The 12,946-nt window shown below is 44.3% G+C and overlaps 1 protein-coding gene across 1 annotated transcript in view; it reads right to left on the bottom strand.

Moving 5' to 3' along the window:
- CCDC148 (coiled-coil domain containing 148) overlaps nt 1-12,946 on the bottom strand; it is a 100,015-nt gene that overhangs the window by 57,872 nt on the left and 29,197 nt on the right. The window contains exon 4 of the mRNA XM_075284490.1: nt 452-555. Coding sequence (XP_075140591.1) covers nt 452-555 — 104 coding nt within the window. The remainder of the gene's footprint in view (nt 1-451; nt 556-12,946) is intronic.

Genomic DNA, 12,946 nt, shown 5'->3' with positions numbered 1-12,946 from the left:
ATCTAAGGAACGGCGGCACGGAGAAGACATCTAAAGGTAGGGGAAGAATAGCATTTATTAAAGCTATTCCGACGTGGGGTTAGCTTAAAATGAAATTCTAATGATAGAATCTCTTCTAAAATATGTTTAAAATAAAACGTGATGAAAAAAATCTCCAGCGACAAATTCCCTTTGTGGCACCTGATTCTGCGGTGTCAAATTTGCAGCATATGTGGTTATAGATCCAATCCTGTATTTAGCAAAGAAAGGATGGATGGAAATATGGAAATGAAACCGATTGTTTATGAAAAACTCTCTAGAAGGTTCTTATCATGAAAATGGCATTACGTATCTAAACTGAACACTCAAATCTTATGTGACCGAAAGAATCCAGAGAGCTGGAACACAGAGGCTGCACCAATAACACATCCATGGCTGGCCGCACTATAATTACAGGTTTCGGCTTTCTTACCTACTTTCGTTCAGGCGCTGCTTCTCCTTCCACCACACCGGTGAGTGCTGCTTCAACAGCGTTTGCTCTTTTGTTATTTTACAAACTTGCTGAATTTTCTTGACCTGGATCGAATTTAAAAAAAAAAAAAATTGTACAGAACTGAAAATGTAAAATGGCTGGTAAATAATGTACGTGGGCGAAAAGAGCGGTGCAGAAGTGAAGTGGTTCGCTGGAGAGCCCGGCCCCATTGACGGGAACAAGGTAAGTGCTCAATTGTTTAAGCAGTTCTATGGATACAATGAAACAAAAGAGGCCTTTATGGGGGTCGCAACACACGTATGTTGTGTATAGGAACAACGGGCAACACATAAGCAATGACATATCTATTAACATACATAACGGCATTAATAATATATTAGTTTTATTAGGATCTTGGATTATACCTGTAATTCTTTCTATGAGTTTAGGAGACTGAAACAGACGCAGTGAGATGTATGGCTGTAGCACAAAACAGGAACAGTACTTAAAGGGGATATCCAGTTTCTGTGGGGTCTGACACCTGGAACGCGCGCAGATTAGAGATGAGCGAACACTGTTCGGATCAGCCGTTCCGAACAGCACGCTCCCATAGAAATGAATGGAAGCACCTGGCACAGCGACCGGCCGCCGGCAAAGTGTACATGCCAGGTGCTTCCATTCATTTCTATGGGAGCGTGCTGTACGGAACGGCTGATCTGAACAGTGTTCACTCATCTCTAGCGCAGATCACTGGTACCCAGGCAGTGCAGGAGAACCGTACTGCTTACTCGCTGTACAAACAGTAGCAGCGAGTGTATGTAGTGCAGCTCTGCCCCACTAAAATCTATAGGACAGCCCTGACCCACTGAAATCTATAACACAGCCCTACAGTATCTATACTGCCCGCTGTCTGTATGGAGAGTGAGCAGTAGGGCTGCACCATATAGCCTTGGTACCAGTACCCAGTGCTGGACAACCGCAGATCTAATGTTGATGACTTGTTCTAAGGACAGGCCATCGATCTGAGAAACCAGATATCCCCTTTAAAGGGGTTGTCCAGCCACATCGAGTTACACCCATTCACAAGATTGGGGGTAACTTACCGATTGGTGTCCTACAGCTGGATGTTTCAATCCCAGTTTTAAATGGAGTGGCTGGTCTGCCACTAAAAGAATAGGGATCACTGGAAATAGCCGATAACTGCTTAAAGGGATTTTCCAGCCCCAAATTGACTTTTCACATTGATAACCAAGGGACACATGGCCTGTTCACAGTTCAGTCCCATTCAAGTGAATGGGATGAGCTGTGATACCAAAAACAGCTCCTATGCAATGTATAGCGCTGTACGGAAGTGGCTGCAGTGCTCAGCCGAACTCTTATTAGTGAGCGGCCCGGGTGTCATGCTATCCTAAGGATGGCGCATCAATTAGCCTGGAAAACCCCTTTAAATCAATGGTACATGATAATATAAGAAACTTTGTAATCTTATTGGTAAAATATGTCTCTTTCTCCACTTACTAAAATCATCTTTCTTTCCCTTTCCCCATTCTAAACTGTTTACTCACTTTGTATTCACAGTTAAATCCATCTGGAGAGATGAGATGGATTGGTAGACTACTGAGGGATCAAATTATGTGATTCCCATAGAAGTGTAGGGGAAAGGGTAGGAGCTGAGTGGGAGAGAGTCATTAAGGGTCAGTTCACGCGGAGGAATTTGCTACAGATTTGGGGGTGGATTTCACCCCCGAATCTGGAGAAGATTCTTTCCGATTGTTTTCAATGGGAGGCAGAGATTGTAGCAGGACATGGAAAAAAAGAAGCGTCCTACTCGATCTTGCTGTGGATTCTGCCCACCGGGTCCGCAGCTCCCGATTTCCTCCTGATTTGGCCCATTCATCAAGGCCTAATCAGGAGCAGGGTGCTGTGACGAAATGCTGATGCATTGCACCGTATCCCGTTGCTTCTTTTTTCCCGCTCGCGGAAAAAGGAACCCGTGGAATTCAATGGGAGGTATTTTTTTGAGACGAATTCTGACTCCACTTCAAAATCCGGCTCAATAAACCCAGTGTGAACCCGGCTGAAGACATACAGAGATGCTGCAGCTTTCAGTACAGCTCTATAGTATGAAGCCATAGGGAATGCATGTGCTCCCCTGCCACCTAGGCACTGCATTGGCATATACATCAGCCTTTATACTTGGAAATATCATAAGAAGATGGAATTCATCGTTCTGTTTCTTAACAATTGTTCTGACCTATTTCCCTTCCATACAGAGACAGTTTCTACCCACCGTCCATCCCCTATAGTGATATTGCCTGATGTGTAATTAACCAGTCGGCGCCATGCACGCCATCAATAATCCAGCCTTATGCTCGGTAAGTACAGTGCTTAGATTTTTACACTGCCTATATCCTTTATCTGTCAGATACAATTAAGCAGCCAAGGAGCGGCTCCGACTATTGGCAGCACTTCTAGATTTCAGTCTCATAAGCAGAAAGGAAGGGATGAAGATTGTGATCTCGCTATGTCTGCATTACATGGATTAGACTGGCAATGAGGACAAAGTCATTCCAGCAGAGATCCTGAGATTTCAGCACCAGAGTGGGATTCATTTGTCTCTGTATGGCTCCCGAGCATCTTTTATATTATATTCCTCTGTCAACTATTTGGTTCTATTGTATAGAAGAGATTTTTAAGAATCAAACTCAGAGACTTATTGAGCTATTGCATTATATTTAATCCTACACACAAACATATCCTGGTCTGACGATAAGCAATTATACGAAGATTGATGATACAGATTTACCATATGGCTATATGACACCGCCATATGGATGCCTTACAGGGTTATTTCCATCTCAACAAATCACTGCTGAGACGGGAATCGGCCGCAAGGCTGGTGAGTGGCGCTGCTCTACGCTGTTTCTGTAACTCCTACAGAGGCGAATGGGGGGTTACAGATAAGGAATGGCACAGCTGAGCTAAACTGTTTCTATGGTTCCATTCTGTACTGCAAGTGAAATTGAGTGTCACATCCCAAGACTAGGGTGGCAAACCATGTCAACACAAGCTATAAGAAGGTGTCTGCACTACACTGGCTACAAGCCAGACGTCCAGCTACAGGCGATCCATTGACCTCACACCACCTCTCTTTAAAAGCTATAATGTTGTATGGCAAGACGCCAATGAAGGCTGAAATGGAGATCTATCCTCTTCAGTGATGAGTCCTGGAATGGAGTCTATCCTCTTCAGTGATGTGTTCTGGAATGGAGGTCTATCGTCTTCAGTGAGGAGTCCTGGAATGGAGGTCTATCCTCTTCAGTGAGGAGTCCTGGAATGGAGATCTATCCTCTTCAGTGATGAGTCCTGGAATGGAGATCTATCCTCTTCAGTGATGTGTTCTGGAATGGAGGTCTATCCTCTTCAGTGAGGAGTCCTGGAATGGAGGTCTATCCTCTTCAGTGATGAGTCCTGGAATGGAGTCTATCCTCTTCAGTGAGGAGTCCTGGAATGGAGGTCTATCCTCTTCAGTGATGAGTCCTGGAATGGAGGTCTATCCTCCTCAGTGATGAGTCCTGGAATGGAGTCTATCCTCTTCAGAGATGTGTTCTGGAATGGAGGTCTATCCTCTTCAGAGATGTGTTCTGGAATGGAGGTCTATCCTCTTCAGAGATGTGTTCTGGAATGGAGGTCTATCCTCTTCAGTGATGAGTCCTGGAATGGAGGTCTATCCTCCTCAGTGTTGAGTCCTGGAATGGAGGTCTATCCTCTTCAGTGATGAGTCCTGGAATGGAGGTCTATCCTCTTCAGTGATGAGTCCTGGAATGGAGGTCTATCCTCCTCAGAGATGAGTCCTGGAATGGAGGTCTATCCTTTCAGTGAGGAGTCCTGGAATGGAGGTCTATCCTCTACAGCAACGAGTCCCATTTTTGTCTTGGAGACAGTGATAGCCAGAGATTGGTTTGGAGACCACATGGAAAACGCCATGAAAAAACACTGCACGAAAAAGTCACAATAATCCAAGTCCCAGGATTATGTTGTGTTTTTGCTCCAAAAATGATATTTATAAGGTCACATTAGCCGCCCTGTAAATTCTATAACTGTACAGGACATTTGCTCCTTCTGTATTAGAGATTTTTCTGTGGTTTATCTAATAATTATTACTACAACTGGTAAAGGTGCCAAACAAAGATAGAAAACCTGCCACACAATCCCCCGGCATCAGGGTTAATACAGTTTATTCTTACACCAACAGATGTGAGAGATCAAGACGTCCAGAAAATCTGGCCACAGTCCAGCCGCTCTTACAAGTCATCCAAGCCCAGCTCCCTGGCACGTACAAAGAAAATATCAATACATTTGTGTTCTTGCAGAGCATCTTGAGAGAGATCAGGACCCAGGACAAATTTGAGGTCATCCAGAAACGGGAGAACATGATGACCCCGATCCAGCATGAGTTTAGCACAAAGCCTTTGATTTTGAAGCTTTTCGCACCACAGCGATGGGACTTGTTCTTTTTACCTTTATCTAGGCTGACGTGTCTGCAGCCTGGATCGTAGGTGGGCTGATCTTTGCACATAATGATTTAGTCAAGGTTTCTTGCTTTATGAGCAGATCCCAGAGGATGGTACGGCCTTATTCCTTCATTCAGGTGTGGTCGTGGTTGTAGTTACCTTCCACATATTGTCTATCGTTTCTAGAAACCGAAATATAATTGCTCTCTTCCCACCTGATAAAGGTAAATGCAATACAATAGATCTGGAGCAATGTAACCTTTATGTGCATACTGCGAGCTTACCTGCCAACGGGCCCATCAAATAAATGAAGCACATGGGGACACCGCCGCTCGGCACTATTTTAAGCCACACTTACTTATACTACTCCTGTATTTTGTCTCTCTTTTTATACCCAGTAATAAAATATGTCATACTTAGCTAAGAGGTTCCAGTATGTAATTCTGTAATTTCACGACAGCAATAAACAGCGGTGCAGATCTGCATGGAAAATGCTAAATATTATCCCCCCTGTCTGTGTTTTGTTGCTTTGTGCCAGCCGAGCATGATAATAGGTAAATCTCGCACACCGGTTTGCAGCGGCTGACACCAAAGAACATTGCTCTCGACAGCAAGAATGAAGAAAGACATTTGAGCCCGGGCGATTTCTTACTTGTATTATATTAGCAGTGGTGCCCCCAATGACTTGTGCACTGGACAGGTAATGAGCTGAAAGGTGCAAGTCCATTTATAGACTTTAGGGGGAAAGAATCTAGATGATAAAGCCAGATGAGGATGAAAACTATGACACTGGAGTGTCATTTCACATGAAACATCTAAAACATAGCGGCCACGAGAAAATGGCCGCTTACTTACTGTGTAAGCGGCCATTTTTTCTTGTGGCCGCGGGCATGCACAGTCGGCTCTGTCCGAGGCCTAGAAGTTTGATCCCCAGCGCTGGAAGAAGATGCATGAAGAGGCCGTTCCTGAAGAAGATGGAGGCGGTGCTGGAGAGTTCTCTCGCAGCATTGGGGACGCCCCCAGTGCTGGTTGAGCGCTGGGGCCCACCCCTAGTGCTGCGAGAGAACTCATTTGCATACCAACGAAAACCGGGATTTCTACGGAACAGCAGGGTGGAGAAGACATCTGAAGGTAGGAGAAGAATAGGCTTTCTGAAGGCTATTCCTACATGTGACCGACAAGAAATTCGATTTTAATGGTAGAATCCCTTGAAACATAATGGGTGGAAAAATTGTCCCAAAATCACTTTAGACTGTGGGTAGTATAGAAAGCAGAGTAACATTTCAGGGCAGATGTGTAAGGTATCCCATAGTAGATGCACAATAGATTGCAGTTTATAGTACTAGTGATCAGAGCCCCTGGAATTCAAGAGCTCTACGAACATCTACAAATAATTTTTATATAAAAATATAAAAAAAATGAAGAATATTAAATGATCAGACATTCCCCAAAATGGTACAAATAAAAAGTAAATCTGGCCCTGCAAAAAAAGATGCCTTATGCAGCCCCGCATATGGAAATATGAAAGCGTTACGGGTGTCAAAATATGGTGACTCGAAAGTTTTTTCCAAAGTTTTAGAATACAACATAACCAAATTATATAAATTTGGTCCTGCCATAATCGTACTGACCCGCAGCATACAGGTGACATGACATTCTGGCTGCAAAATAAACGCTGTAAAAATGAAGCCAGTAAGAACGTCGTGCAAACATAGTTTTTCTCTAATCCCACCCAATTCTGATTTTTTTCCAGCTTCTCAGTACATTACATGGAGTGTTGTCCTTCTATGGGGTGTTCTATGGGTGCACTGGCTTGTACAAGCTATTAACCTGTTTCTCTCCACAAGCTACCCAACAGGCCAAGTTTGACTCTTCTACTCAGTGTCCCCCCTCCTCAAGTTTTTCTCCTTGACTAAAAGCTGAGAGAGTAGAAACAGGCCCTTATAGAGGAGCTTTCACCTCCTGGGGCACATGCGGTGTAATACACCGCTAGAAAGCCGACAGTGCGCTGAATGAATTCAGCGTACAGGGTAATGTGTGATGAATGTAGGGGCATTGGACTATGTGATGGCCACTAAGGAACATTATATTGTTTGGAGCCACTAGGGAGTCATTACACTGTGTGAGGGCCACTAATGCTGGGTGCACACCAGTGTTCAGTTCTCCATATCAGGTTTCAGAAGACGGAAACCTGTCAGACTGTGACTGGCCGTGAGCGCTTTATGCTCTCCGCGGCGAAACGTTTTTTTAAAAAACTGGACGCAGAGTACTACATGTTGGACTCTGTGTCCAGTTTAAAAAAAACGGTTTTGCCGCGGTAAGCATAAAACGCTCATGGCCAGACACTTTTTAAACCCATTCAAATGAATGGGTTTGAAACATGACTGCAGGCTTCCGTCTCCTGCAGGAAATGGAAACCTGCATAACGGAGACCCCGGGTGCAGATGTGAACGAGTCCTAAGGGGCATTATACTATGTGGGGACCACTGAGGGGCATTATATTTTGTATGGGTCAAATATGTGTAAGTGGTGGTAATGGGGGAGGGGCTCACCAATGTGTTGAAACAGCCTCCCCCTTCATCAGGGCCCTGTAAATAGCACCCTGGATCTCTTCTTCATTTATATGTTTGCAAATTTTAGTAGGTAAATGACCTAGAAGGAGGCATATTCAGCAGGACTCCTGCAGGTGAGGGTGATACTGCCGAGACAGGTTTATGGATTCAATATATATGAAAAAATCCATCCAGAAAGCAATATCATCATCCTATATAACCATTATACAGCCATTCCAGCCGTTTTCATTCAGAGTCTTTTCTTGTGACCAAATTAGAGAAAACATTGAAGTGATGGATAATCCACACGGGCCATTCCAATTACCCATGAAATAACAGTCCAGAGAGACGGCTACAGCGCGGTGTAAGAGGAAATCTACCGCCCAACTTACAACACAATCTAATGGCTCGTATACAGAACGGCGAGTCCCATCCTTTTCGTCAGATATCACCCACCTTATCTTCTGACGCACATCCTCCTTGAGATGCAAAGAGATGACCAAGGCCCATAGATGTTGGATCTGATCTAACCTCTATGGATGGATATCCCACCAAAATAACTTAGCACTTATCCTGTGACCAACTGGACCCCCACTGATCATAGAAATTGCATTGCCGCAATCCATCATCCACCTCAAAGGACGGCTAGTCACAGTCTAAACAGGGCTCCCGAAATGTACTGGAGGCAATACATTCACAACCCGCATATATATACTGTCCCTAGAGCTCAGTGTTACAGAAAAATTGAGGGGTGCAGAGGGTGTGGTCGCACCGTGGTCCGGGAACCCTAGGGGACCCCAATATGGGAAGGCCAATGATGCAAATGATACATTATATTTGGGGATACTTGTATAGATTGTGTCTTGGGGCCCAGGATCTTCATGTCACACATCTAAGAATCCTTTGCTGTCTGTGCATCACTGTCTTGTAACTCAATATAGTATCGTACTTGGGGAGAAAAATACCACTGTAATATGGCATGGAAATGCTGCCAAAGATGTATATGTGTATGTATATATGATCCATGGGAATAATTCACTTTGTTGTCCTAGCATTGTATCCATCTACCCCAGGGATAGGGAACGTACGGCTCTCCAGCTGTTGCAAAACTACAACTCCCAGCATGCATACTTGCTCTGCTGTTCTTGGAACTCCCATGGAAGTGAATGGAGCATGATGGGAGTTGTAGTTTCACAGCAGCTGGAGAGCCGAAGGTTCCCTATCCCTGATCTACCCTAACCAAAGCAAACTTTTGGCACCCAAGGGGCTTGCTCCACCAGCTCCCTTCGCCCACACTTACACCTGTTTATCAGTTGTATGTATGTTGAGAATACTCTCCAATATATGCTATCATACAGCCATAGAATGTCACATGTTGGCCCTTGGCTAAAATTGCTAAAAAAAAATGGAACTGACTAGCGATTGTTTTACTTCTATAGGAGAAGCCAACAAACCAAGATTTCCTATACAGTGAAAAAAAGATGAGCCAACCCATACTGGCCCACTCTTGCCATATACTGGGGACCTATGAACACATTCAGTATGAGTACCAGGTGCTTGCCCAATGCCCAGGCCAAACCTGAACTAAATACAAGATGTGAACAGAGCCCAGGTTACTTGCTGGCTGGGTTGTCCATAACTCATGCCAATCCTACTAATATTATAAATGTGAAAGTTTGTGGGTTTGGATGTTTGTTCCTCAATCACGCGTAAACCGCCGAACAGATTCGCCTGAAATTTGAGACACACATTACTTGGGCCGGGATATAAAAAAAAAAAAAAAAAAAAAAAAAAGCTATGGGGCCACACAGTGGCTCAGTGGTTAGCACTGCTACCTTGCAGCGCTGGAGTCCTGGTGTTCAAATCCTGCCAAGGCCAAAAAACTATCTGCAAGGAGCTTTGTATGTTCTCCCGGGTGCAGATATGAAGGAGCCCTCATCCAGGCCGAGAGGCCGCATACGGACACCGGCGGTTTGCTTTACAACCCATTCCAATGAATGGATTGTAAAGCAGACGGTTGGCAAGCCACCGCCTGTCCGGTTTCTCCGGGGTTTAGGACGGAAACCCAGTGGCGGACAGCCCAATTCTCAAAATCACCGCAGACGAAGTCGCGGGTAAAAGCTAGTTCTTCTATAAGTATGAAGTCAGGGTCTGGGTCCTATATTTGGGATGTGGCTCCCGCCAGGATTTTTCCAATCCTAATGACAAGCTATAACATATTTTATTCCTATATGACCTTCTTCGTCTTTCGTGCTCATTTCCTTTCGGTAGCCTTTGGGTAGAATCATCTAAACAGAAATTTTGACTTACGAGCTGAAATGAAATTCTAGAATTTGACAAAGTGTGAATGTAATTCCAACACTGATGCCAAGAAATGTCCGCCCCAGGGGCCAGCTCCTCCATACGTTGGCAGGATATGGAAAACGCTCTGTATCTGTCAGTTTGTTTTCCGCCATCGCCAAGCTTCCTTTTTTTTTGGCCATTTGTTTTGTGGTAGAGAAAGCAGGTTGGTGCGTAGTAAATACAGCGATCCCATTTACCCGGACACACTTTAATGAACTTCATTCCTCTCTGTAAATTCCTTCCATCAATCGCGCGGTAACTGCGGCGTCCACAGTCATTGGGGAGAAGGGGAGACGCTGGACAAAGTTTATGGGCATCATTTTCCTGCCACTCACTGCCTTTTTATTGCGGCCTGTTCCTACCGTGAAATGTAATAAAGTGTAATTACAGCTACTCGGCCACATTAATTGGCGATATTTTGATATATTTATGCCGCCCTTTATCTGGGCTTCTATTGTATTTTTCTCCATGTTTTGCCTTGCGCAGTATTTTGCAATCAAACAGAATAAAACTGCAGGACGACTGTGAAACTTGCACATTTATGGCCGTCAGATGATGAAATCTGTGTATCATGAAGGATACTCTGGATCAATCGAAGATTATTGATGGGAAAATTATTGTAAGCTTGAGACTGGTTATTTATCACAAGATCCTAGAAACCAAAGGACAGCAAAGCATGCTGGGAACACAAGTACCAACCTGACAGCTATGCAACTGAGAATCTAAAAGGAAAACGAACTATAAGAGGGAATGAATGTAATAACTGATGGTTTCCTTAAAGGGGTTGTGCCATTAACGATACTTATAACCTGAGGCTCCATTCATTGCTATGGGGCTCCCAGGACTGCAATCTCTGCAGCATCAGAAGCTCCATAGCAGTGAATGAAGCGCTGCGCTGGAGGCCTGCTGGACCCAGCGCCCTCTCTCCGCATCTTCTTCCGGCACTGGGTTCAAACTTCTAGGCATTTGCAGTCGGCTCTGTCATCAAGCCTCGGGTAGAGCTGACTGCGCGTGGCGGCCACAAAAAATGGCTGTGAGCATTTGCAGTCGGCTCTGGCCGAGGTCCAACTGCACATGTGTAGAAGTTTGAACCCAGCGCTGGAAAAAGTCGCGCAGAAAGGCCATTCCAGACGAAGATGGAGACGGTGCTGGAGAGTTCTCTTGCAGCATTGGGGACGCCCCCAGTGCTGATTGACCGCCGGATTCCGCAGCTGATTCAGCCCCGGCGTCCTCCTCGCGACAACACCCTCCGGATTTGGCCCATTCATCTGAGCCTACTCCAGAGTGGGAAGCCTAAGTCTAAAGCCGCGACAGTCGCATTTTGGTCCTATTCTGACGCGACTTCCCGCATCAAAATCAGGACCAATATACACGGTCCCATGCCTCGTGTGAACTAGCCCTAATGGATGGCTGTCTATCAGACATAGACAATAATGTTAAAAAGTAACTTACAGTTAAAGGGGTTGTCCAGACAAAAATGGAGAACCCCTTTAATTTTTAAATCAGCCGGGGTCAGTAAAATTTATTTTAAAAAACTCCTACTCTCCTGTCCTTGATGTTCCGGTGTCTTCCTGGCACGTTGCGTTCTTTCTGTTTAACGGGTCTCTTCTGGAGATCCGCTGATTGGCCTCAGCGGTCATCTGACCACTGAGGCCAATCAGCCAAGAACATGTGATGTCACTAACTTTAACATCACGGGTCCCTTCCTGACTGGCCTCAGCGGTGACCAATGAGGCCAATCGGTGGTTCAGCAGAACCCAGGAGGAGACCTGGGACGTGCCAGAGAACCCCGGAGCATCGTGCTGATTTAAAAGTTAAAGGGGTTGTCCAATTTTGCTTGGACAACCCCTTTAACAACCGTCATACCTCCATTACGTTGGACATTATATCTGTATTTTGTACTATTATAATTGCAATTTGTGTTATTATAATTGCATTTTGCATCCTCTTAATTGTATTTATATTATTCTAATTGTGTTTTGTATCATCGTCATTTTATTTCTATTGCTCTAATTGTATTTTGTGTGATTATAACTGTATTTTGTGCGACCACCTGTCTATTAGTCCCACAACTGCCTTACAAACCAGAAGCCTTGGGTCAGGGATAGAAACGTTTTCCACCCAACAGACGATGTCACAACATATAACACAACGTAAACTAATTGGAACTTTGTAAGAAAGTAGAACTTCAGGCTTATATAATGAAAAACTCATGTGGCAATTTTCCAGCTATATTTAAGGCATAATTAGTTACATAATCTTTAATTAAGACTCTGATAACGAGCCGAGTTGTGCGTTGCCCCTCACGACTGATGTGCACGTAGTCCTTCAGAGACAAGTCCACACCACCCGTGGCCAAGCGAACAGTCATAACAAATGAATGAGCATAATTAACACAAATGAGGAAATCTCGCTCAGATGCTAAGAAACTTCTCACCGCACACAGGTAGCTCGCACAGCGGTCTGTAACGCACAAGCTGTATGAGCAATAACAAACTCGCCGGATATCAAACATGGAGGACTCAAAAGGAAGACAGAACAAAGTCAAGACTTGGAAAGAGCAGAAACACTAAAAATAAAGTAAAAATGTGCACTGTTCACATAAGTATGAAGTGGCTGGAAAAACATAATAAATAGTACAGGGCAAAAAGCCTCAGGGGTGGGACAACCATGGCTGACAGCCGCAGGACAGGGGGGCGAAAATCAAATGCGTCACCAGAAAATGAGACCTTTTGTAATCCAAAGTTTAAGGTTAAACATTTTTTTGAAAACATATTTTTGATCATATATTTTTCCCCTATCTATCTATCTATCTATAAATTTTTTTTAATAAGTACTACTTACTACAGTTTTTACTCTGTCCACTAAACCTAATAATAAACTGACACTTGCCAATTGTGTAGGGGATTTCTTTGCAGCAGTCAACTCATTTACATCACAGGCAGGATAATACCTGTATACACAGTGCTTAAATTGGGAAAAATTTTTAGGGAAAACGCTCTCCCCCGTCTCAAATGGCCATTGTGCACAGTATTATACCCCATAGTGGCCCCTGCACACAGTATTATACCCCATAGTGGCCCCTG

This window comes from Leptodactylus fuscus, chromosome 8 (genome assembly GCF_031893055.1).
Source record: "Leptodactylus fuscus isolate aLepFus1 chromosome 8, aLepFus1.hap2, whole genome shotgun sequence".
NCBI lineage: Eukaryota > Metazoa > Chordata > Amphibia > Anura > Leptodactylidae > Leptodactylus > Leptodactylus fuscus.
Note: the sequence above shows the minus strand (reverse complement) of the source record. Positions and strands in the feature narration are given on the sequence as shown.